The sequence below is a fragment of the Heteronotia binoei genome, chromosome 1, assembly GCF_032191835.1.
Source record: "Heteronotia binoei isolate CCM8104 ecotype False Entrance Well chromosome 1, APGP_CSIRO_Hbin_v1, whole genome shotgun sequence".
NCBI lineage: Eukaryota > Metazoa > Chordata > Lepidosauria > Squamata > Gekkonidae > Heteronotia > Heteronotia binoei.
The window spans coordinates 23,512,976-23,540,319 of record NC_083223.1 but is presented as its reverse complement, the minus strand read 5'-3'; the positions used below and the strand labels follow the sequence as shown (position 1 = coordinate 23,540,319).

At 42.0% G+C, this 27,344-nt stretch overlaps 1 protein-coding gene across 2 annotated transcripts in view; it reads right to left on the bottom strand.

Moving 5' to 3' along the window:
- TRPM8 (transient receptor potential cation channel subfamily M member 8) overlaps positions 1 to 27,344 on the bottom strand; it is a 111,995-nt gene that overhangs the window by 27,296 nt on the left and 57,355 nt on the right. Inside the window, exons 9-17 of one of the 2 annotated variants that reach the window (XM_060232453.1) lie at positions 27,072 to 27,174; positions 25,230 to 25,348; positions 22,995 to 23,288; positions 22,760 to 22,855; positions 13,631 to 13,760; positions 10,582 to 10,727; positions 8,124 to 8,236; positions 4,194 to 4,410; positions 1,930 to 2,021 (exon numbers count right to left, since the gene is read on the bottom strand). In XM_060232453.1, coding sequence (XP_060088436.1) covers positions 1,930 to 2,021; positions 4,194 to 4,410; positions 8,124 to 8,236; positions 10,582 to 10,727; positions 13,631 to 13,760; positions 22,760 to 22,855; positions 22,995 to 23,288; positions 25,230 to 25,348; positions 27,072 to 27,174 — 1,310 coding nt within the window. The remainder of the gene's footprint in view (positions 1 to 1,929; positions 2,022 to 4,193; positions 4,411 to 8,123; positions 8,237 to 10,581; positions 10,728 to 13,630; positions 13,761 to 22,759; positions 22,856 to 22,994; positions 23,289 to 25,229; positions 25,349 to 27,071; positions 27,175 to 27,344) is intronic. The other variant, XM_060232446.1, reaches the window with a different exon arrangement.

The window sequence follows — 27,344 nt, the reverse complement described above, 5'->3', positions numbered from 1 at the left end:
ATGTTGCTACTGCATGTCTGAACAGCCACAGAGCTGGGAGGCAGAATGAATGTTGGGGTGGGGGTGGGGGATGGCAACCTCCCTTCTTCCCCCACCTGTTATCAGCCCTCAAGGGAAGAGGGGGTCACAGGAAGAAGACATATTTACCAAACTGCTATGAAGAGATGAACACTAAGGCCTGTGGGACAAAGTGAGGCAATGCACTCATGCTCCCACACAGTGCCGGCCAGATGGTGCATAGCACCCTAGGCAGGCTTCCTGTCTGCCGCCCCCCCCCCCAGCTGCCCCTTACCTTCACAGCACCGCATCGTGGCACTGTGCTCTGTCACCCCACCCCTGCACAAGGTTCAGCTCTCCCCCGCAGCCCCCTGCAGCCCACCTTCCCTCCCTCCCTGGAGCTACAATGCAGCCACAATCCATTGCCTCCCTTCCCCTCCCCCCCTCCTCCTCAGAGGCTCACCAAGCCATGCTGCTCCAAGGCTGGGCCATAACGGAACCAAAAGTGAGGGGGAACAAAGCCTTCTCCTTTGCGGGCTTCAAAGCATTAGATGGCACGCTGGCCCCATCAAAGCCAGTAGGGCCCAGCCTTGGCACAGTGTGGCTTGGTACACCTTGGGGGGGTGGGGTGATGGAGCACGGCTGCATTGCAGAGCCGAGGGGGGAAGGCCGCTGGCAGCAGCGGGGGGGCACGGCAGGGGGCAGGCAAACTAGGTAGCTGTTGTGGGCACCGGGAGGGAGCCCAATTTGGCGCCCCCTGCTCTTGGTGCCCTAGGCAACTGCCTAGTTTGCCTAGTGGGCGAGCCAGCCCTGATCCCACACACATGATGCTGAACAAGCTGGCCACTTGTGATAGGGCACTCTTCAGATTAGTCTTCTTTCTCTGACTGCAATCTGGATGTGAACTAGATCTACCTGAATAAATGTAAGTTTATAATTTCTGCAATATACTTCTTGGGAGATTTATTTACTGCACTCAGTATCATGCTTCTATGACTGGGCAAAACTGTGTAATATTAACCAAATATCTCAATAGGGTCTACCACAGCAGACTTTCCATAGTCACCCAAATCCCCCCGATGCTTCTTGGAGCATCATGGAACCCATTAGTCCCTGGAGGCAGAGGCTAATAAAAAGGTAAAGGTAGTCCCCTGTGCAAGCACTGAGTTGTTACAGACCCATGGGGTGACATTACACCATGACATTTTCTTGGCAGACTTTTTATGGGGTGGTCTGCCATTGCCTTCCCCAGTCATCTACACTTTACCCCTAGCAAGCTGGGTACTCATTTTACCAACCTTAGAAGGATGGAAGGCTAAGTCAACCTTGAGCTGACTATCTGAACCCAGCTTCCACCAGGATCGAACTCAGGTCGTGAGCAGAGCTTGGACTGCAGTACTGCAGCTTACCACGAGGCTAATAGAACCATGTGAAAACATCACAGATAAATGTCTATTGCCTAATTAATTTAAATTTTTTGGAATTTTTTTTTGCCATCTTTCTAGGAACCTGTCTGAGGTGACTTACAAACCGAAAAAGTAAAAGCAAAACATTTGATCTAGATCAGGAGTGTCAAACATATGGCCACCCACACTCCATAGGTCTCATCCAAATTGGAACCGCAGGCATCTGGCAATAAAAACAATGCAATAAATGGTGGTGAAAAGTGCCATCAATTCATAGCCAACTTCTGGAAGCTCCAAAGGCAAGAGATATTCAAAGATGGTTTGCCATTGCTTGTCTCTTCTTCTGACAACACTTTCCTCTTGCCAATATTAAACTCATCTGTCATTGTCAAATATTAGAACTCAATCATCCCTACAATACATCACGTAAGTACTATTTTACAACATGCAATATCATTTTTACATCATTATCGCATCAAATTGTTGTGAGCTCCACCACAGTGGTTGTGGGTCAGATGACACTTACCTGAATACAATGCCCGCTATGAAGTAAAAGATGGCAAGTGTGTCCATAACATTCCACATGTCTGAAAAGTACTTACTACCATTCATGTACCACTAATGAAAAAAGAAGAAGAAAGTCACCAAACAAAAGCAGTTTAACAACACATAGCCCATTGAGCAAACAATGTTATAGTACAGATTCAGTCTTATTTACAATTTATAATTAAAATCAAGATCCAAAGAAAAAGGAATCCATAGCATGCCACCTAGTCTTGTATATGTTTTCTCAAAAGTAAATCTCACTGTATTGGATGAGTCTTATTCCCAAATAAATGTGCATAGGAGGACAGGCCTTAATCATATTTGTATTTATGCTCCCTTTATCAGTATCAGAATTGCACTTATTTCAGATGGATTTTTGATTCTTTAAAACATACTAAGCGATTTATACTAGTTTATTCTAGTATTAGTATTAGGAGCCCCATGGTGCAGAATGATAAAGCTGCAGTACTGCAGTCTGAACTCTCTGCTCATGACCTGAGTTCGATTCCGGCGGAAGATGGGTTCTGGTAGCTGGCTTGAGGTTGACTTAGCCTTCCATCCTTCTGAGGTCGGTAAAATGAGTACTCAGCTTGCTGGGGGGAAAGTGTAGATGACTGGGGAAGGCAATGGCAAACCACCCCCTAAAAAAAAGTCTGCTGTGAAAACGTCGTGATGTGACGTCACCCCAGAGTCTGAAACAACTGGTGTTTGAACAGGGGACTACCTTTACCTTTTTATTCTAGTATTTAAGATTTCATAGCTTCAGGATTCCTAGATAAATTACATTTACTACATCAAAAGGTCATATTTACATTTATCTTGTACTTATTTCAGGACATTACAAGTCTATTAGATCAACAGTGTTCCATATATTTGACAACACTATGCAATATCTATCTTAGCCTATGGCTACTGTTAAATTTCCATTCAGATCATTTATTTAAAATATTCTCATTTAACAGCTTTGCATTGTGTTTTCATGTGATTCATATAACCCTTTTGTAAGTTCATATTCCCATCAGGTTAACTACTTTCCCATGAAGCTACCTCACAAACTTTTATTATGAGGTGGGCTATAAACTGTGACTCAGCAGAATTTGAAGTCTTCTTCCATTTAAGGAGAAAAAGCCATTTCTGCAGGAGGAAGGCTTCAAAACTTTATTGAGTGGAGTGGTTGGATACAAACCACTGTTTATACTCCACTTCAGCAAAACCTGAAGTCTTCTTCCAGTTGAAGAACAAAGATGTGGCCCTGGAGATAGTGTTCTAACTTTGCTGAGCAAACTTTGCTAATCTGTAGGGCTGCCAGACGTGTGTTGGAAAATATCTGGAGATTTTGGGGGTGGAGCAACCTGAGGGTCAGTTTTGTGTAGTGGTTAAGTGTGTGAACTCTTATCTGGGAGAACCAGATTTGATTCCTCACTCCTCCACATGCACCTGCTGCGTTATCTTGGGTCAGTCACAGTTCTTGAAAGAGCTACTTTCTCAAGAGCAGTTCTTGAAAGCTCTCTCAGCCGCACCTACCTCACAGGTTATCTATTGTGGGGAGAAGATGGTACAGGAGATTGTAAACTGCTCTGAGACTCCTTCGAGTAGTGAAGGGCGGGGTACAAATCCAATCTCTTCTTCTTGGTCATCTGGGGATCAACTAATAGCAGGAAATCTCCAGATCAGCTAACATAACAAACCCACTCAAAGAATCTTATTCCATGCAGACTCACATTGCATTAATGTGTGGCTGCTATAAACTTAACATTAACTCCGTACCACCGTCACATTTGGTGAGTCAAATTTTAAAATGGGTCTTAAACTGGATGGGAGCATTGCTCCCTGCCGCTGCCCCCCTAAATATAACAAATTGATTTTGAAATTAAGCAGTGACAGATAGAGAAAATGGTTGTCATCACAACACCCCAGAGATAGCCCATTTTTCTAATTTACAGTCTTTGATGTTTCTATTCAGAAAATTATACAAGATACACATGTTGCCATATTACCAAGATATACGTGTTGGTAATAACTAGTTTCACAGAAGATACTGGAGATGGCATATTTCACTGAAGATCCACACAGAGATTTGTGTGTTTGTGTGTCCCCTATGACAAAGAAACAATTCCAGACACTTCAGTGGGAACTGAACAGCAATCAAAATGGATTTGAACTCCACAGGAGTCTCTGCCTCTTCATGGTACTGGAATAACCTCCTGGAAATAAAACATTTTTTGATTTCCAAGCACTCCCTACTTGTCTCACTTCATCACAAAGCAGGATGAAGACCAGCACATAGAGGACCAGCTCCAGCAGGGTAGGCTCCTTCTGGAAATCCATGAGCAAGACGTAGGCAAACAGCAGGAGGAAGGCAATGTAGAAGATGACGTTCCAAGAGAAGACCACAAAGGGCGACATGAAGAACGAGGCGTAGTATAAGAACAGCTTTTTGCTCCTCTCTGCTGGCTTTTTCCTAGGCAACCAGAGATGCAAAATGATTAGAACAATTCCTAAAACATACTCAGGAATGACAGTTTATATATATAAACTGCAGGTTCTGCAGGTTCCCCAGTAAATCAGTTGTTTTCACAGCTAGGAATCAATTGCTTTTGTTTGTATTTTGAGTAAAAATAATGCTGTTAATTGGGTTTTCCTGTGCCCTTTACAAAATTTATATCTCCAGTACCTGGCATTACATTTTATGGTACACATGGCCTGGCCCAACAAAATGACATTTATGTCAGACACAGCCTTCATAACAAATGAGTTCAACACCTTTGCCTTACAATATTGGCCATTTTATTTCCTTCAGTAATCTTTTTCTTCCTTGTCATCCAGTGGCCCAATGGCTACTCTAACCAGTTTCCTGCTACTGACATTTTTGAAGAAATGCTTATTGTTTGTCTGAACATTTCAGCAATCCACACCTCAAATTCTCATTAGCTCACCTTATTGTCAGCTTACACTTACTTTGCCAGAACACATGCTCCTTTCACTGTACCTCATCCAGGCAGGCCTGCCACTTTTGAAAGGAAGCCTTTTTGCCTCTTATGGCTTGGGTTGTTAACCGCACAGATATCCTTTTAGGCTTGAGGTATGCATTCTACATGGGACTCAATTTGTGTAGTTTTAAATAATTTCTAGGCATCCTGGAGGGATTTGGCTCTATTAGTACTCCCTGTTAAATTCCTTCTGAATAGTCCTCTAATTTTTGCAAAGGTCTCTCTTTTGAAATTAAAAGTCATTGTTTTGGGTTTTGGGAAGCAACTTTTCATTGGCATGAATGCTAAGCTTTATAGCACTGAGGTTACTGTTCTGAATTAGTGCAAGAGCGTCTACAGCTCACACAGGTCTTGCACTCCATACACAACCAAGTTGAAAACTGCTACACTCTCTGGTCCGTTCCATGGCCAATTGCTCCAATGCACTGTCATTTATGATGTCTAGAAATATTGTTTCTACAGCATGACTTGAGTACACATTTGTTTAGTCAGTGTGAAGGTAGTTGTAGCAAAGGTACTATAGCATTCCTTGGTCACCTCCCATATTTCCCTCTCCATTTCAAGATTGTCTGATAGCAGGTTTTTTGTTTTTGTTTTTTTAAGCAGGAATGCAGTTCTGGCTAGCTTGGCATCAGGGTGTGTGGCCTAATATGCAAATGAGTTCCTGCTGGGCTTTTTCTTTTTAAAAAAAGCCCTGTCTGATAGTAACAAGCTGGGTAGTACTTGTGTTTTAACAATTTACTAATAACATATGGTTACAATATTTAATTGTCTCTTTTCTATACTAACCCATTTGATATTTCACCCCCCCTCCAATATTTGACTTCCCCGAAGTTATAAATTTAAATTTAATTATAAAGGTACCGCTAACCAATCAAAGTTCAATACTTTCTTTTCTCATTAATACTAAAAAAATTGTCCAATGTCTTTTTACATTTCACTCTTTCTCCATATATCTTTAAATTTCTTCCACTCCTTTTTGAATATATCTAAATCATAGTCTCTTAAAGTTTTAGTTAATTTGTCCATCTCACTCCACGATAAAACTTTCACAATCCAATCCCACTTCTCTGGTATTTTTCCTTGTTTCCACAGCTGCGCATACAATGTGCTAGCAGAACAAGCTGGGTAGTACTTGATGCTCCATCCCTCTTGGCCTAACAGAAATTCACTTGGCACAAAAACTTGCTCACAAAAACTTCCATTACTTCCCACTTGCAAATGACTGTTGCCTCTCACATGGGATTAGTTACTTCATTTGCCTCTCCTCTCTATTGCTGTAGAGCGACCTCCTTTAAAGGATGTACGGTATAAGTATGTGCACTCTCTCCAAGCACAATAGACTGGCCCCTTCCCCTACTCTGGCTCCACCCACATCTCTCAAACCAATTCCAAATTCTCTGAAGGTGCACCAAAGTTCACATGTTACCCAGCTCACTGGAGCATGGCCAGGTTGGCCTGACCGGACTGGGGAGCAGGGCTAGCCTTTTGCACTGAGAGTTCAGGGTCCACCTCCCTCAGACCACCAAGCACAATTTCCTGCTCTTCATCCATCCACTGCTGAGTGCTTTGGTCTTGGGGTGTGGGGCCATCTTCAGGGAAGGGACTCTCTGCGATGTCCTGCCATAAAGTGTCACAGTAGACGTTCTGCACACGCCGGATAACCAGTATAGGAACACTTGCCTTTCATTATGAAAGAAATCCATCAGTAAAAACAAGCATTAAAAAAGTGGGCAGCAAGACCATTGTGTAGCCCCGTGCTGCAGAGTGGTAAAGCTGCAGTACTGCAGTCTGAGCTCTCTGCTCACAACCTGAGTTCAATCCCAGTGGAAGATGGGTTCAGGTAGCTGGCTCAAGCATGATTCAGCCTTCCATCCTTCTGAGGTTGGTAAAATGAGTACCCAGCTTGCTGGGGGGAAAGTGTAGATGACTGGAGAAGATAATGGCAAACCACCCCATCAAAAGTTTGCTGTGAAAACGTTTTGAAAGCAACGTCACCTCAGAGTTGGAAATGACTGGTGCTTGCACAGGGGGACTACCTTTACCTTTAAGACCATTATAACTCAACCTCAGTAATCTGATGGGTTCAGGGTGTCTTTAATAGGTTATGATGGCAGTGGCATAACCAGAAGAACTTTAACAGTAATCTCCCCCCAAGGACTACCGTCATGGTGTGGAATGGTATGGTATAGTCCAGTCTTGTCAGAACTTGGAGGCTAAGCAAGGCCAGTATTTGGATGGGCGGCTGCCAAGGAAGATTCTGCAGAGGAAACCCCCCCTCTCTGCTTTTCACTTTTAGATTCATTGCTACGGCAAGTCAGGAACATGCCTCAATTCAGCAAAGTGTACAAACAGGCTATATGCAACAGCTGCTTTGTTCTGTATGTGCTAGCAAAGTTACAGAGTTACACAAAGTTTCTTGTCAGTTTCAAATGAATACAGAGTTCTTTATTTAGTGAACTCTATTCTAGATAGGATAGATGAGAGACAGGAATAGAATCTGTTCTAATTACTTAGATGGATGCAGATGGAGATTGCATCCATAGTGCCAAAGATGGAGAGCAAACGTGCTCTTTCTTTGTGTGTGTGGGAGAGAGAAGTGCAAATGGAAGGAAGAAAGCAATTCCCTGACAGTACACATCAAAGTGAGGGAGGCAGAAAAGTAAACAGGAAAGAAACTCACAGTTTGCCTTTCTATCTATCTGTCTCTCTTGTAACCAGGGGTGGAATTCTAGCAGGAGCTCCTTTGCATATTAGGCCACAAACCCCTGATGTAGCCAATCCTTCAAGAGCTTACAAAAAAGAGCCTTGTAAGCTCTAGGAGGATTGGCTACATTCAGGGGGTGTGGCCTAATATGCAAAGGAGTTCCTGCTAGAATTCCACCCCTGCTTGTAACTCTCCCTCGGGATGTTGAGGCTAAGAGACAATGTCTGGTCCTTCTTTTCCAACACTCACTTGCCTTGAAAGCCCCTTGCTGGGGTCACCATAAGTCAATTGTGGCTTGACAGCACATGTACCAATATAGCTACAGTGAGCTCCTTAAACACTTGGTAGGGTCTGCTTGGAAGCAACCCTGGAAGGAAGAAGGCTGCATGAAAACACACCCACACTTACAAAAACAGTAAAAGCTGTTCAGAAATTATTTTTCTTTTTTAAAAAATCAGCTAACTGAAAATAATTTACCTGAAGGAGATGAAGCCGCAGCCTATTAAAGGGAAAAGGAAAAGGCATAGAATGATCTTCCAGTTTTTGGTGTCTCTAGAGATCTCTCCATACCATTGCTTCGAAAGAAAATTCTGAGGAAAAATAAAACATTAAACCATCAGACGGTAGGTGAAACTGATCCAGATGTTTCCCCTTCTTATGAGCAGTAGAATAATGGCTGATATTCAGAGGAAACTTTCTGAAGGCACCGAGCACCTTCCTGTGGCTGAAACTTCCTAAACAACTTTTTCCAATTTCTCACTAGCGTTGCTCCGCCTCCAGGCTTCTGTTTTCCCCCATTGCACACAATTGATTTCCCTACCAGTTGCTCCATGAGTGCATTTTGAAGCACGGCTCCCTCCAGTTCCCCTTGTGGTTTCTTAATTCTTAAGACAGACTCACAAAGCCGCGAGGGGAACTGGAGGGAGCTGTACTTCAAAATGCGCCCGCGAAGCAACTGGTGGGAAATCGATCACTTGCACCAGAGAAAACAGAAGCAACAGAGCAACACTTGTGAGAAACCAGTCTGAGGATCTGCCAAGATGGAGGCTTCTGAGACATTTCATGAAAACTGTTCTGAGCCCACAAAAGAAAAGCACAGGATAGCACTAAACACAGCATATCTTAGCTGATTAACAACAGGGCTTTTTTGTAGCAGGAACTCCTTTACATATTAGGCTACACCCCCCTGATGTAGCCAATCTTCCAAGAGCTTACAGAGCTCTTCTTACAGGGCCTACTGTAAGCTCCAGTAGGGTTGGCTACATTGGGGCGGGGGGTAATGTAATATGCAAAGGAGTTCCTGCTACAAAAAAAGCCCTGATTAACAGCGTACGTGTTAATCAACTGCATACATTTGCACACTGTGTACATTTGTGAAATAATATTTCTAAAGGAAAGCGCATATATTCTTTGTTATTAGTTGACAAGAGCACATGTCACAGAAGGCAATATCATAGAAAAGGCATTTCCTCTAGGAAGGAAAGCCTTTTATAAGATGGCATCTGCCTCCTGCCATTTTTGTGCGTACCTGAGTTTCTTTAGACTGTATAACAACAACAACAACTTTCCTGACTCCTTAATCAATTGAAGGCGTCTTTTAAATGGATCAAAAGGTTTTTAATCAGCTAAACATTTGGGTCTAAAAGTTCAGGGCATAAATATAATACAAACACATCCACAAAAACTGCCGAAAGAAGACCATTTGCTAACACAGTTCAAAATCATCCTGCATCACAGCTAGTCACTGAATGTGGAGTGCACTTTTTCTAGTGAGTCAAGACGCTCTTCTCAAAGCCGCTGAGAGCCTCAAGGGAGTGTTCTGCCCTTCCCTGCAGCAGAGAGCTCTTCTTACTCCAAGAACTTTCTGAATTCTTTCCAGAACTGCTCCCTGAACTAGGAACACACAGCTGGCATGATGCCATGAAGGATCCAATCTGTGCCCTTGCAATTTGCAAGTAATGGTGGCATGACAGGGTCTCTAATATGTTTGCCAACTCCAGATTAGAAAATTCCTGGAAATTTAGGGGTGGAGCGTGGGATTTGGGGAGGGGGAGGGACCTTGGCAGGATTTAATGCCATAGAATCTACCCTCCAAAGCAGCCATTTTTTTCAGGGGAGCCTATCTCTGTAGTCTGGAGATTAATTGTAATTCTGGCAGATCTCCAGGCCCCACCTAGAGGCTGTCAACCTTATCATTTAAGGACAGAAAAGTCACCTTCTGTGGAACAGTCGGGAATGGAGAGGCAGCAGCGTCAGGGAGATCTTGATCTTTTCCCCATCAGCTGTTCCCATTGCCAAATTTCTTTCCCTACACCCATCACACAAAATCCATGCCCATTTCCTCCTGCCACTTCTCTGCTCCTGGTCTTTCCTACCAGATACAACTTGTCATATGTAAAGGGCCTATCAGGCTACCGTTTAGTTTGGGCCTTACTCTCTGGAATCTTCCTGGAACATTCCTGGAATGCATACCCTAACACAGAGGTGGCCAAACTGTGGCTTGGGAGCCACATGTGCTTCTTTCACACATACTGTGTGGCTCTTGAAGCCCTCACCGCCCATCAGCTGGCTTGGAGAAGGTATATATCTCTTTAGATCACTTCTCCAAGCCAAGCCAGCTGACAGCTTGGAGAATGTATTTAAAGTTAAAGTCGTTTTCTTTCCACCTTTCCCTCCCTTGTCTACTTTCCTTCCTTCCTCTGTTCATGTCCTGCATCTCTCAAACATCAGATGTCTGTTCTGTGTGGCTCTTACATTAAGCAAGTTTGGCCACCCCTGCCCTAACACAATTGCAAAGTTTACAGTCCACATTTCATTTCTTAAAACAGTATTTCCCATGACCATTTAGATGTAACAAGTAGAAAGAATATGGCTTCAATGTCAATGAATAAAATCTACCCATCTTGGTGACCTGCCTTTCCCTCTGCTGTTTTACCTGGACTCCCGGCTGGGCAATGAACTGCTGGTCTTTTGCCTCCACAGCAAGTTCCAGACAATTGCTGCCACCCCAGGCCTCACAAGAATAGATCAACAGTTGTTCAGCCAGATCTTCATCACTGCTGTAGCATTCTGTGAACAACTCTTTAAAAAATGACAAAATCCATACAGATAGTAAACCCCCAAATCTCTTATCTTTCAACTTCTACCAGGAAAGAAAAAGTGCTTTTGTTTTTTACATATCCAGGGCCAGTTACAGTCTTTTGTGGGCCATCAGGGTAACCGGGCCCTCTTTTCCCTCTGGTACCATCCTTTCTCCTCTAGCCACACCTGTTCCAATTGACGACTCTCCTTTGGCTCTACTGTCGCTTCTTTAACCACTCCCTTTCCCATTTTACTCTGCTAAAGAGGTGAAATCATCCCTTTCTTCTGTGTTTTTGGGCACTCTGCTTTTTTGGAAGAAACTGTCAATGGCCTGCAGTGCCTTGGTTCCGCACCCCCATAAAACTTTTTCCTTTTTTTTCTGGCTCCCAGACTTTGGGGATGGGGTGGAGATGCCGTTCCACAGTGAGGATGGTGCTTAGAATCCATTGTGTTGCTGAAAGCAAGCAGTAAAGAACAGAACACATATGTATGGAGTTTTTTTGTTTTATAAAATGGAAGCAAGGAAAACAATGTAAGCCACTTTCAGTCCACATTGGAGAGAAAACCGGTGGCGGGGTAAATGATGTGAATATATATCTCCAATGACCCCTGACAGGTAAAATAATCAAAGCTGTAGCAACTTGCTCAAGATTACAAATTGCACTCTAGATCAAGGCCATGTGATGAATTTTTAAAAACTTGACCTCCAAGGTCCATTTCACTATCATCATCAAGCGGTGCTCCACTGCTCTCTCTCCCATCCTAATATAGCACATGCTGTGTAGATAAACTATTGCAAAGGCTGGCCATTACTGGATAGAATAGTATTTTGCTACGACACGGAGAAGAAGAATGGGATTGCATGCTTTTTTATTTTACGCTTAAAATGGAAAAATTAAATCTCATAGGTCATATTAGTAAGAAAAAGAATCAAACAGAAGCAAGGGGGGGCTCAATTTATTTGAACTAACATAATAAAGTCCCAGCTAGTTTTTGAATTTTATGTTTAAAATTACTTTTATCAGGATTTTAGCAAAGACTTCAATTAAAAATAACCTCAGAATGTAATTCCAGGCCTTGGTAATCCCAAGAAGTACAATGTGGCAGTCTTTTTTATGTATGAATCTTGAAGCTTCATCAAACCACCTCAGGTCTATGTCACCTTTCTACTATCAAAGGTATAGGCAAAGATACCCCAATTCCTGATCTTTACTGTACAGACAAAATATGCCAGATCAGTGCCCACCAGTATAGTGATGGCAATAGACCTACGGTCAAGTTCCCAGTTCTCTTTCAATAATTGTAACTCTCCATGTGTTTGGATAAGCATTTATTGTAAGGTAGGATGAGATGTGAAGAGCCCCATGGCGCAGAGTGGTAAAGCTGCAGTACTGCAGCCCAAATTCTCTGCTCACAACCTGAGTTCAATCCCGGCAGAAGCTGGGTTCAGGTAGCCGACTCCAGGATGACTCAGACTTCCATCCTTCCGAGGTTGGTAAAATGAGTCCCCAGCTTGCTGGGGGGAAAGTGTAGATGACAGGGGAAGGCAATAGCAAACCACCCCATTAAAAAGTCTGCCGTGAAAACATTGTGATGTGACATCACCCCAGAGTCGAAAATGACTGGTGCTTGCACAGGGGACTACCTTTACCTTTTACCTTTTTAGGATGAAATACATTGACTGACACATAGCCAGTGCTGAAACTGGCACACAGCAATACAGGTTCAGGTTATATACTCTTGCAGGGGTCGTTAGAAGCGTGCCTTAATTTAGGGTGCAAAGACAGCTAAAACTTAGTGGTTACAAATCACACACACACTCATTACCGGGCATTCTACAAAACATCCCAGAAGGGGAGCCGTGACCCTGGTATCAAGTAGGTTTCCCGCTCCTAGGAGGCAAGCACTAACTTTCGTTTCCTCAGCAGATTAAGCATTCTACCCATACATTCCTCTGGGTACATCAAACAGAAACAGATAATGGCAAGGGACTTGACACTTACTGGGCTCTAACTCCCATCAGCTGGCAGCAATATAATTCAGGAAGGTAACATTTGCAAGTCTTTTATTCTTCGCATACATTCATGTAAAGATACCTCCGTGTCATCCTTCAGAATACCTTGAAACCTATTTTACGTTCAGTGCCATGAAATTTGGTTGATTCTGGATTCCATGTTAAGACTGCAAACTGCAGCTTCTTCATCATGCCCTGAAACTCTCCAACCTTCCTATACCATCCAGACTGATGAAGATCTCTTGGGAACTTATAAACACACAGTAATTGAGGAACATTCACATTTCATGTGTGATTGTGCCAGAATCAGGGTGGGGTTCCCCAGACACATACCCCATGTAGGACCGGCCGTAGACTGCCTGGCACCCTAGGCAAGGCTAACTTCTGGCACCACCCACACACACTGATAACCAGCAGTCATTTTGTAGAAAAATAGGTGGTGGAGCTCATCCAGGGATTGTTATGCAGCTACACATACTATTCAATGGACAAGGAGGTGGAACTCTCAGAAAGGTTCAGGAGCTGCACTCCTGTGAGCTCCCACTCAATCTGAGGCCCGCTGATAACGTCACTGAGTCACATGGGAGTGCCCAATTTGGCGCCCCCAGAAGGCCGGCGCCCTAAGCAAGTGCCTAGATTGCCTAGTGTCAGGGCCGGCCCTGACCCCATGTACTACATAATGCGTGAAGAGGCTCTGAGCTTGGCAAGGGGTTCCCAGAGTTGTTGGCACTGAAATCATCTGCTGCATGGATACTTGCATCTTCCACATGAGTACTGAATTAAAACCTGGATATTTAAATTAAACCTTGATCAGTCACAACCTCCTCTATGTGCATTTTCATTACATCTCCTATGATGTAGGATTTGAGCCTCCTGCAGTGGAACTTACCCACAGCTCTGGTCTCATACTCATTGGCCAATTCCTCTGATTCCCCAGCAGCATTGATATCATTCTTGACCTTAGCCAGGCTCTTCAGGAGCTTGCTTGCCCCCAACGCTGCCAAAGTGCAGCCTCTCGTCTGCAAAGATACAGAATTGCCAGGTTACAAATGGTATTGCCAGCAAGCCACTGTCGCTGTGATGCTGTCTTCCAGTAAGATCGATTCATCTCCCAAAGCAGCAATGCAACTGCATAATTTAAAAGTGCTCTGTTCTCTGGAGCCTTGTCTGAGAAATCATGCAGGAGCAACAGTTCTCCTTTATTTCACAATGCCTGGAATCTTAAGGGAGTGCCAAACATCTGGCTGCAATGGCTGGAAGCTGTCTTAGGGCTGGGGATTGGCGTTATCAACCAACCTTTCTCATCCACTAAGAAAGAAAGAATAGTTGTCAGTGAAACCACTCGGCAAATTTTTCTTAAGGAGTAGTAACAGCAGGTCTCAGTTTCAGTGGGAGCTCACAGGAGCACAGCTCCTGAACCCTTCTGAGAGTTCCTCCTCCTCTTTCTGAGAGTTCCACCTCTTTGTCTATTGAATAGTATTGCAGCTACATAACAGTCCCTGGTAGTGGAAAGTGCCATCAAGTCTTGGCTGACTTACAATGACCCTGTAGGTTTTCAAGGCAAGAGATGAATGGACAGCAACAAGGGATGGGCATGAACCAGCTGACAAGCTAAAGTATGTGATGAATTCTGGCTGGTTTGTGCTTTGTGAAGAAAAGTTCATGGCAGGTCAACCGGCCATGAATTTTCCAAGAACTTTCAAGCTGTTTCTGGTGGTTCGTAGCAGTTTGTGGCAGTTGGTTGAATGGATCCAATTCCAATTTATTCTGCCAATGACCAGTACAAATCAAAAGCAAATACTATTTAAAAAATTAAGAATAAAATTGATCCAAATATAACAGGAATATATCTAAGATTTAACATTTAAAATTGATCTTAATATAATAGTAATATCTCTAAAATTTAACATTTAAAATCCATACAGAAGAACTTAAAATCTGGACCTATTATATAGCTCTTAAATTTAGAATCTATACCTAAAATTTCACACCAAATCTACAAGCTGTTGAGAAAAATTTAGCACAGCTAATAGTGACCTGTGGATCAAAGGGTTCCTTAAAATATCTGCATCGGAACAACCTAGGTAATTATTAAGCAGAGGGGAAATTACATTAGATCGAACTTTCTGATAAAAACAACAACAAAACAATACATGTTCTATAGATTCCACCTCATCAGTGCCACATGGACAGGTTCTCTCCTTCATGGGAGTTTTTTGAAATCTCCCATCTACAACTGCAGATGGGAGGGCTCGCCATCTTGCCAAGGTGAAAGCCCTCCGTTGACTAGGTACCTCCAAAATGGAGAGGTAGGATGCTGGGGCAACCACATATTCAAGAATCTTGACTGGACTTTTTCTAGAGAAGCAAAATGGGAAGAGGAAGGTCCAAGTATTGTTCCAAAAATTAATTGGGGCAATGTTTTTGCCAAAAATAACCATAAAGCTGCTGGTATATACATGCCTCCTTTGTTACGAGCAAATTTAAGAATGCCCTGTGCAGTTTTCTGGCTAATTGATGCGGCATAATCATGATAGGCAGTTCTACTCCCAAAGGAATGAATCATCACCCCTAAATATTTAAAATAGGATACTTGTTCTAGCCTATGGTCATGGATATATCAAGACCTTTTTCTCCTACTTTTGCCGAATGATAGAATTTTAGTTTTTTTTATAATAGATCTCTAGTAGGGTCTCTTCACAGTAGGAGCTGAATGCCTTGACTGCTCTTTTCAGACCCACTGGGGTTCTGGATAAAAAGACCGTATCATCGGCAAATAGCAAAGCCGGTATTTTCCTGTTTGCTAAAATAGGGGGGTGAGTGTTGACAGAATTTATGCTGCTAATCAGATTATTAATATATAAATTAACACTGGTGCTAGAACACATCCTTGTTTACTCCTCTAGCTGTGGCTACCACATTAGAAAGTTGTCCAGCTCTGTCACATCTAACTCTAAGGGATGTGTTGGAATAAAGGGCGCATATAAGATATAATAGCTGACAAGCTAAAATGTGTGATGAATTCTGGCTGGTTCATGCTTTGCAAAGAAAAGTTCATGGCAGGTGAACCAGTCATGAACTTTCCAAGAACTTTCAAGCTGTTTCTGGCAGTTCGTAGCAGTTTGTGGCAGTTGGTTGAATGGATACTGTGGAGAAACCAACCGAGGGGACTGAGAACCCAAGCCAAACCCTCAGGGGAAGGTGGGGGGAGGAAGACAACGTTAGGGAAGCCACCTCACCACCAACCAGGGAGGGGGAGGACCAGCCTGTCTCAAGCCCTGCAGGAGGGTGTGCCCAATGGGAAGAGGGGTGCCAATTTCCGCAAGGGCCGCAGGATGCTGTGGAACCTTCCAGGCAGGAAGGAGCTCAGTTGGTTGACACTGAAAAACCAACTGAGGGGGCGGAGAACCCAGATCAAACTTTGGCTGAGTGTTCTGGAAACAGGGGGACTAGGGGTGGCTTGAAGGAACAGATGATAGGAAGTCTGGGGCAGCCAGAAATGTTCCTGTCTGAGGTTCAAAGTGACCCTAGGCTGGAACCACTGTGTGAGGTGGCAAGGGACCAGAAAGTGGAGTTCTCAGAAGCGGAGACAGGGGATAGGGTGATGGTTTTCCTGCCCCTTCATACTGGTGAATGGAAAATGGAATGGGAGGGACCCCATGTGATTGTGGATGACCTAGACGAGGCTACTTATGTGGTGGCTATGGAGGAAATGGGAAAGGCAGTTAAAGTGGTGCAGGTAAATATACCACAGCCATTCTCTGCGAGGTCCATGGTGTTGCCCATAGGTAGGAAGGAAGGAGACAAAAAGAAGCTGGGACAGCAATTGTTTGCAGCACCAGAGGTAGTTTTCTGGGAGGACAGAGTGGACAGAGGGAACATTCCATCAATGAGGGATAAAGAAGCAACTTTGTGGGAACTGGGCAGTTTCCAACCTCATATGTGGGGCCAGGAATTTCCTCCTTTGATGGACCACTCACCCCAGCAACAGCAGCAACGAAGGGAGAGCCCCAAACTCCAGAGGTGGTCCTGGGAGATGGAGGAGTACATCTTAAAGACTGGACATTCCTTCTGCATGCAGCAATGCAACGTTTTATCCAGAAAGGACATGGACACCTAGGTTGTGGGACTTTGTGTATTATTGGAGAAATACCTGAATGTTTGTGTAATATTTTGGTTAATGGGTTTCTCCTTGTTTGATTGGATTCTGCTACGGGGTCACCTCTGTAGGAGGCAACCCCTCCGGCTCAGAATTTAAGGAGGGGGAAGTGTGGAGAAACGCCATTTTAGTCAGTGGTGGTGCTTCATTTGGCAGGGGTCAGTAAATCCCTCAGCCGGCGTTGTAGCCTTCCCCTCACTCCCCCCCTCCCTTTCAGAGCCAAACCAACAACGCTAGGGGGAAAATCTCCTAGAGAGGCAGGAAGTGCTGTTGTTCCTTGCATGTGTTAGGCAGGAAGAGAAGCCAGATTTGAACTGGGGCTCGAGCGAGCATGTGGTGAGCAATGGAGGCTCCTGCCGGGGGGGGCCCAGGCAGGCAGACTAAGTAAGTAATTCACAAGACAGGGCATGTCTAGATCAGGGCCAACCGGATGCGTTTATAATCAACTTTTCTTTGTTATGCTGTTTGCTGTGTTGTGCGGTGCTGTGCTAACTTTTTAAAGGCAACTGTTTTTGTTTTGTTTTTCTGTCCCTATCCTTTTCCCTTTTAAATAAATGTTTTTTCTGTTTAAAATGCTGGCAGTCAAACTCTGTACCACATAGATCCCCAGACCGCTTTAGACCACGCTGTGTTAAGAAGGGGGCCCCAGGTGAAGGGGGAAAGGCATGCAGTTGGATAAGGTGCCAATCCTCCAGGGGTGCCCCAAAGAAGCGCTGAGGTCTCTGTGAAACCCAAGTGCAGGGTGGCAGAGGACCTTGAGGCCTGGCCTCATAGCAGGAGAGGGGGATTGGGAGTCCTGTTCCTCTCAATCTGAACCCCGGGACTGAGCAGGTGGTGGCAGCGAGCCCAAGGGGCAGGAGGAGAAATAGCTCCCTCCAGGAGTTGGCGACTTCATAGGGAGCTGACGGGACCGGGTCTGAAGGCAGAATCGGGCCGGTTCCGTCACAGATACATTTCCACACAGACTGTCTCCACTTGATCTAAATGCTTACCAAACTTCAAAGCAATGGGGGTGGAACTTGGAGGGCATGTAAGGAAGCATCCAGGGGAAGTTCCCTGTGACTTTGAAATCTCTAGCTTGCACAGGATCCATTCTATGCATTCCTGAACTTCCTTGGTTAAAACAATTTTATTTGGTAACATATGGTAATTATATTTCTTGCATCATTAATAACTTCTTTTATCTATCCCACATATTACTTTCTACCCACCCCTCCCCCCATTACTTGACCCCCGCCAGTGTTATTTACTTAAAGTACTAATGTTTAACGGTACCCTTAACTAAAAAACCAAAAATTAATATTCTTCTTTTTTCTAAGACTTAATCATTATCAAAATTGTCGAATGTCCTTTTATTTTCCACTCTTTTTGTACATATCTTCTGAACTTTTTCCACTCCATCTTAAAAACTTCTAAATCATAGTCTCTTAAAATTCTTGTTAATTTGTCCATTTCAATCCATGTCATAACTTTTACAATCCAATCCCATTTCTCCGGTATTTTTTCTTGCTTCCACAACTGCGCATATAATGTCCTAGCAGCTGAAAGCAACTACCAAATTATAGTTCTATCTTCTTTTGGAAATTTTTCCATTTGTAATCCCAACAGAAAAGTCTCTGCAACTTTCTTAAATTCATATCCCAAGATCCTAGAAATTTCTTGTTGAATCACCTGCCAATACTTTTTTGCTCTTTCACAAGACCACCACATATGGTAGAAAGAACCTTCATGTTTTTTACATTTCCAACATCTGTCTGGCATCTTATTATTCATCTTTGCCAATTTCTTAGGAGTCATAGACAATCTATACATCATTTTAAAACAGTTCTCTTTAATACTATGACATGTTGAAAGCTTCATAAAGTTCTTCCACAAATATTCCCAAGTTTCCATCTGTATTTCTTTATTTGCATTAATTGCCCACTTAATCATTTGAGATTTCACTACTTCATCTTCCATAGACCATTTTTAAAGTAATTTATATAATTTTAAAATTAATTTTTTGTTGTCTCCAAGCAGAACTTTTTTCATTTCTGTTTGCTCTTTTCTTATTCTTTCAGTTTTAATATCATTCTCCACCAAGCTCTTTATTTGTTGCATTTGAAACCAATCATATTTATTATTCAGCTCTTCAGCAGTTTTCAATTCTATTTTGCCACTTCGTATTTTTAATAGTTGATTATATGACAACCACATTACTTCACCTGTCTCAGCTGTTATTTTCATCACTTCGGCTGGCACTATCTATAAAGGTTTTCTCTCATCTCCATATTTCTTATATTTCATCTATGTATTTAGCAAGCTGTTTCTTATATAATGGTGAGAGAAAAAGCCATCTATCTTTTTTTCCCCATAATACATGCCAGCCAAATTTATTTCCATGACCTTCCAACGCTAAGAGTTTTTTGTTTAACAACATTATCCATTCTTTTATCCATACTAAGCAAACTGCTTCATGATATAATTTTAAGTTTGGTAATTGAAATCCGCCTCTCTCTTTTCCATCTGTCAAAACTTTCATTTTAATCCTTGGTTTCTTCCCAGCCCACACAAATTCTGAAATTTTCCTTCGCCCTTTATCAAATTGTTTACTTTCTTTCACAATGGGAATAGTTTGAAACAAATACATTATTCTTGGTAGAATATTCATTTTAATTGCAGCAATTCTACCCAACAGTGACAAATTAAGTTTATTCCACTTTAACATATATTCATCTATTTTACACATAGCTTTTCATAATTATTTTTGAACAAATCAATATTCTTCATTGTTATCTCCACACCCAAATATTTTACCTTGGAGGCAAGTTCACAGCTCGTTAGTCTCTGCAATTCTTGTTGCTTATTTATTTGCATATTTTTACATAGAAGTTTTGATTTTTCTTTATTAATATAAAGTCCCGCCAACTCCTCATATTCTTGTATTTTGGCTAACAACAAAGGCGTGACTTGTATGGGGTTTTCATTTAGAAACATTATATCATCTGCAAATGCTCTGTATTTGTAAGTAAATCCTTTTACTTTTAATCCTTCTATTTCTTTATCTTCTTGAATTTGCATCAATAATATTTCAAGAGTCATTATAAAAAACAGTGGGGAAAGGGGAAAGCCTTGTCTTGTACCTTTACTAATTATCATGTCTTCTGTAAGATCAGCATTTATACATAGCCTTGCACGTTGTTCAGTATATATTGCTTTTATCATTCTTATAAAGCTTTCTCCCAGCTCCATTTTCTCCATTACTGCAAACATAAAATCCCAATTTAAATTGTCAAATGCTTTCTCTGCGTCTGCAAAGAATAATGCTACTTCCTTTTCTGGACGTCTTTCATAATATTCTACAATATTTACAACAGTTCTGATATTGTCTCTTATATGCCTTTTGGGAAGAAACCCTGCTTGATCTTCCTTTATAAAATTTATCAAATATTGTTTAAACCATTCTGCCAAGATTCTTGTATGTATTTTATAGTCATTATTTAATAATGAAATTGGTCTATAATTTTTTACGTTTGTGACATCTCTATCTTCTTTTGGAATCAACGAAATAACAGCTTCCTTCCACGTATTTGGTATTTCCCTTTTGTTCTTATCATATTAATCAATTTCTGAAGTTTTGGAATTAACTCCTCCTTGAGGGTTTTAAAAAATTTAGGTTGGCCATCTGGCCCAGGTGCTTTTCCATTTTCCATTGCATTAATTGCTGCTTCAATTTCTATTTTTTCAATTGGATCGTTCAAAACTTTTCGCATATTTTCTGCTAAGGGTGCTATTTTTATCTTTTGTAAGTACTCATCCATCTTTTCTTTCCTTATTTTAACACCTTTAAATAACTTGGCATAATACTTAAAGAATTCTCTTTTTATTCCTTCTTGATCTACCACCATCACAATTTTATTAATAATTTTCTCTCTTTTTCTTCAGTTGCCAAATATTTTCCGGGTTTGTTTGCTCCCTCGAAAGATTTCTGCTGCAATCTTTTCAGATTCCATTCCAGTTCTTTATTTAACAAATGTCTCATTTGAGTTTGTAATATTGTAATCTCCCTTATAATTATAATTGTAGTTTAATATAAATTAAACTACAGAATACTCGCTCTCGGGCCTTTTCGGCCGCAGCCCCACATCTCTGGAACCAACTCCCAGAGGAGGTGCGGGCCCTGCGGAACCTTGATCAGTTCCGCAGGGCCTGCAAGACCACCCTTTTTAAATTAGCTTATGAATAACTGGAAATCCGCCATCAGCATCAACTAGAAGAGTGTTAAGGATAGCGTCATAAAATGTTTTAGTTAATTGTTTTAATTCAGGCTTTTAAGGTTAGTTTAATGTTAATTTAATGTTTCTAGTGTAACTGTTTTATTGTTGGTGCACCATTGGTCACCGTATTGTTAGCCGCCCTGAGCCTGCTTCGGCGGGGGAGGGCGGGGTACAAATAAAATTTATTATTATTATTATTATTATTATTTTTCCCTGGCCTTTTCTCAGTTCCTCTTCTTTTTTCTTTATTTCATTTTGAATGTCCAACATCTGTTTTTCTTTTGCCCTCTTATCTTTGTTATTCAATGTAATAAATATTTCTCTCATTACTGCTGAAATGAATCCTCCAGGATGGAGGTCACAATCTCCTTTACCTCCCCCACCCCACAACAGACTACCTGTGAAGTAGGTAGGGCTGAGATAGCTCCCACAGAAGCTGCCCTTTTGAGTACAACTCCTGTGATAGCTATGGCTGGCCCAAGGCCATTCCAGCAGGTGCAAGTAGAGGAGTAGGGAATCAAAACTGGACTCCCAGATAAGAGTCCAAGCACTTAACCACTACACCAAACTGGCTTTGCCTTAGTAATGGAAGTACAGGCTTCAAGCAGCTCAAGAAGGGCAGTTTCAAGTGGGAAAATAGTCAGGGAAAAACAGTGGGTCCATTCTCCAGTGTAGTGGCCCCCTGGACTATATTGAGGTCATTCACAGCAAGTTTTGAGAGCCACGAAATACACCAGAAGTTCCAGGCACAGACTTCCAGCCCTGGTTCTATGTACTTGCTGGGGGAAAATTGTAAAAGACCGGGGAAGGCAATGGCAAACCACCCCGTTAAAAGTCTGCCATGAAAACATTGTGAAAGCAACGTCACCCCAGAGTTGGAAACAACTGGTGCTTGCTCAGGGGACCTTTCCTTTCCTTTCCTATGTACTTTGACATGTCCACTAAATTAAAATCAGGTTTAGATATTTGCATATAAAATCCACACGATCATGTATGCACAAACAGCTGCTTTTCATCTGAAAATACACAGGAGCTATATCTCATTCAGATCAGAGCTCTCGTGCATTTAAAGGGGAAGGTAGCAATTTCCACACATCTGCACACTTCTATAACTAACATAGTAGGCATATATTTTTCACTTGGGAAAGCTATTGGAGAAGCTCATTTGCATTCAAACATTACAAAGTAAACAAAATCAGACTGGGGCCCCTACCTTCTGTCAGACATAAAAGTCAGGCATGATTTGCATGTTATCCTCAGTTGCTGCATGTGAATGAGGGTTGGATTTGCATCTTTCCCGTGGTGGCATTTTTGCAGTCTGAAACAATTCTGGGGGTTTGTAATGTTAGGTCTGTTGAGGAAACCCATGTGTACCCCAGGGGACACTCTGGACAATTTCAAGTTGGGGAAGTGATGTAGGAGGGAAGATTGAAAGCCTCCAGGCACGACATTCCTGCTTCAAATCAGGCATTGCAGATGCAGGAACTGAGAAGAAACTGCTGTGCGTCTCTGACTGTTACATCTCATACTGGGTGAGGACCCCAGACCCAACCTGTGTACTATGTGAATTGTTAAATGATGTCATGCTGAAAATGAGACCCACCTGCTCCCAAATCACTTTAGATAATTCCTTTTTGTTCTGGAGAACTGCCCAGATAAAGAGAGCCTGCAGGGGATGCCTTGGAATTGGAGAGGCTTCCTGGAAAGACATAAAGCAAGTGAGACGAAAGCCACAGAGTCACTAACTCAACTCTCAAACTTGTTCTGTTTCACTAGGAATGGGATACAACAAAAGGCTCCATTTACGTGCAGTCTACACAAGTTCATGCTTTACATACCAGCAGGTGTATCTCCATCGAGTCTTCTTTTATATTTTTGTCCTCTTTTTTGGTCCCTCTTCTGAAATCTTCCACCATCTTCCACACAAATGTAAGCAGGCTGTCATTGTATGAGTTCTTAGCAATCTGTAGATTTTTAAACACTAGACTGCTAAAATTGTTGGTATAGAGCTCAGTCAAAACTTCATTAGTGAGAAATTTCCTTAGATTCAAGCCATTTTCCAGAAAGAGGCGAACAAATTTTGGTCTATCCTTCACCAGGGCTGTAAACATGACATCTTGGAGGTCAGCAGACTGGCATGGAATAAGAAACAGTACAACTGTTTATCCATCTTGAAATCAAAAGATCTTCTGCACTGGGCAGGCTGTTCTGTTTCCTGACTGCCACACAAAATGTATCTTATTTTCAGAGGTGGGATTCTAGCAGGAGCTCCTTTGCATATTAGGCCACACACTCCTGATGTAGCCAATTCTCCAAGAATTTACAAGGGTTTTTTTGTAAGCTCTTGGAGGATTGGCTACATCAAGGGTGTGTGGCCTAATATGCAAATGAGCTCCAGCTAGAATTCCACCCCTGCTCATTGTTATGACGGCCTCTTAGAATCTCACCCTGACCTAGGTGGCCCAGACTAGCCTGATCTTGCGACAAGATACACAGAAGTCCAGGCTGCTATGCAGAAACAGGAAAGGACAAAGCACCTCTGTTTGTATCTTGCCTTGAAAACCCCATGGGGTAGCCATGCCAGCTATGACTTGACGGCACTTACCACTACCCTTAGAATCTTCATCAAATATAAAACGTCAGTGAGACATCAGTTCATCTCTCTTTTTCTCTCATTCATACACATTGAGATTATTTTCATTTGAATTTTAAAAGTCATTTGTTCAGGATTGTTAATTATCATTGTGATGATGATGATTAATGATTTTTCTGAGAGCTCAAAGGGGCTGCAGAAGTTTTGGTTGTTTTGACTGCTGCTGTGTTATGTCTGTTAGTTGACCTTGAACCATACTTCATTGCCCTCCAGGACCCTGAGGCCTGCATTCCGATTACATATACTAACCCACCTTCCACTATATTTTAATGTACCCTGTTTTTCTAATGGCTAACTAATATGTATTTCTCTTTTAGAACAGTATATCAGAATATTGGGGGGGGGGGTGTATCTCATACTCAAATAAGGGATAGTGGCTGTTTATCTTATTACATATACTAACCTTATTACATATACTAATCCATCCTCCACTGTATTTTAATGTATTCCTTTTTTTCTAATGGCAAACTATAATGATGTTATAACCTCTTGAGTAACTACGCCCTCTATCAAAACCCAAAACTAACAAAGCCAGAATGTTACCCAGATTTATGGCACTTCACACCTGAGCTACGACACCAATCTGCTTTTTATTACCCTCCAATGTTTTTTCAGCCCAGTTAACATTAACTAACTAACACGGACCCCAATTTGTGATTCTTTTAATCTGCTAAGACATTCCCATGACTCTACATACCAACTCACTACCCACATATTAAGAACTGCTGCTTGCCATTCCAATATTGTCTGATGAAGTCTGCTTGGAGCATACGAAAGCTTACATTCTGAATAAAACTCAGTTGGTCTTAAAGGTGTCACTGGTCTACTGCTTTGTTCTATTCCAATTGGCTGTTCTTTAGAACCAGCCAATCGGGACACGAGGCATTTCTCTCAGGAAATGCAAATGAAGGATCCTGCAAAGACCAATAGGGTGGATTGCCACCCACATAAGGGGGCGTGTTTAACTCAGCCCAAATGGATATAAGGAGTGGTGTGCCTGTTTGTGTTCAGTTCTGCTCTTGTTCAATAAAAGTTCTTGCTTACCTCAAGCTGGCTGAATTCACTATATAATACTGGCGACGAGGATGGGATTTGCTTGGGAAAATGTAGGCATATGGATTGTTGGATACACGTGAGTAATAGAAACATGCACAGCACGTGACAGAATAACTGATCAAATGAATGTGTGTGCATTGTGGAGGAACTGGAAGTCCCCAGACTACCAGGCCCACTTCCATCTTGTTCTTCCCTTTCTTTGCAAAAAAGGCAACTGAAACATCCTAGCTGACTGTGAGGATGCAGAATTCCCCCACAAATTCCCCCTGGATATAACAACAGAGCACCTGGAATTTGGCTGTCCAGCCTTGAAGAGCCTGGCAGTTTTGGCAGCTTGGAAGCAGCATGTTGATGTTCTACTTACTTCCCATCGCCGATCATTGGTAAAAATATCTTCACTTGCCAGCTCCAGCTGGTTCCATTCCAAAAGCAATTTTAGTTGCCCATTCCAGTTATCTTTATCCTGCTCATTGGTACTGAAAGCTGCAAGTGGAGAAGAAATTCTGTGTAGGACAAGCCTTAAAATAGCTCTTTGGGCTGTTTCTGATTTGAATTTCTCTGCCCAATAAGTTAAGCAACCCAACCTAACTAAATCCAGGAGAATTCAGGGTGGGCCTGGCTTTCCTAGTTATTATCGTCTTGGGGCCTCATTTAATCTTTTTAATGAACTAGGTTAATAGAAAACAATGGAAGTATTTAGAAAATTACATTATAGGCCTGCTTTAATCACAGAAACATAACCCCATTAATACACTACAGCAGACTGCAGAACTTGGGGACCATCTTCTTCTTGACTAAACTCGAAGAGAAAACAATGTTCCCAACAAAATATACTAAAAACAGGGCTTTCTTTGTAGAAATAGCCCAGCAGGAGCTCATTTGCATATTAGGCCACACCCCCTAACAGTACCATTGTTTCACACAGGGCTTTCTTTGCCGAAAAAGCCCAGCAGAAACTCATTTGCATATTAGGTTAGATGTATTTAATGTTCTTTCAGAATTTTCGATGATATTTTGTATACATTTTTGTTGTATTTTGAGTGCTACACAGTCTGTCCTTTCTTACCTGTTGTTTGGGACTGTGGTTCTTCATTATCAGAGTAAACATGAAGAGAAAACATAATGTTCCCAACAAAATGTATTAAAAACTGGACCTTCTTTGTAGAAATAGCCCAGCAGGAACTCATTTGCATATTAGCCAAACTCCCTGATATCACCATTATTTCACATTTGCATATTAGGCCACACTCCCTGATGCCAAGCCAGCCAGAACTGCATTCCTGCTCAAAAAAAGCTCTAAAAGCAAGAATTTAAGTCACTTTTGGTATTGTAGGTCTAGGAATTCAGAATCCTGCCTCCCTAATTACGGCAGCCATGCCCAAATTCATCTTGCTCTCATCAAATCCCTCCCACTTTCATCAATAAGCATTCTGTGTTCTCACATCAAAAGATGTCCTGTAAGTTCAACAGATCCTACAACAGCTGCCTTTATACCAAGATCCACAGTTTTTTAACAATGTGGTCCCATTCACTTAGAAAGAAGAGAAAATGCTGAATAAACTGTGCAGATCAACCCTTCAGATCTGCTAAAGTATCCAGCACACTGTTTTGCCTTTCTTAGGATGGTCTTTCTTAGTGCCACTCCTCTTAAACAATAAATGCCTAAATATCTACAGAGCATCCAAATTTCAGCACAAATCAAACACTCTGAGTAAAATCTATTCCATATTCTTTTAAAAGAAGGATTCTAAAAGGATGGACCCAAGGGGATGTCAATGGTAAGCATCATCCCAGGCCCTCCACTTTAATTAACTTTATAACTCAAAGTGACTTTTAAAAACTTACTTAATCACAACACTCAAATATTGGGCTGGATCCAACAGTCTCCCCTGCACTTTATCCTCCAACCAGCATTCCTTCCTGAACTCAGGACAGTCAATTTGCTGTAGCTGGAGGATCCACATGAAAAATGGCTTCTTTCTCCCACTTCCACCAGCAGCTCTGGGGAGATTTTGCCATGCCCCTTTTCTAGCACATGTGGCCATTTCTTTAAGTGAGCCCTGAATTCCTAGGAATAATATTTTGCAGGGTCACAAAGGACTGCCTGGTGGGAAGGAGACAGCTGGGGAGATCCATGATCTGCCAGAGCCTTCAGCTGATGGACTGCACGATCCAACCCATTGTTAGGAAACAAAAATTATTGTACCTTTATAAAGAGCATAAGAAATGGCATTGCTCACGATTTCATCTCCAGCTTCTTCTATTTTGATCACAGTAAGCAGATGTGGATTTTCAAGGACTTCTTTGATCTATGCAAGAAAAGTCAAGTTAATCTAGCCTAAGAATCTTGTCAAGATAACATTTTTTCACTAAAAACAATCCCTACAGACTTGGAGAAAACTTTTTACATTTTTTCTTTAAGAAGCTGGATCTTCTGTTGGGCTCTTGTGTACACTATTGTTTTAGTTACCACTGGAGA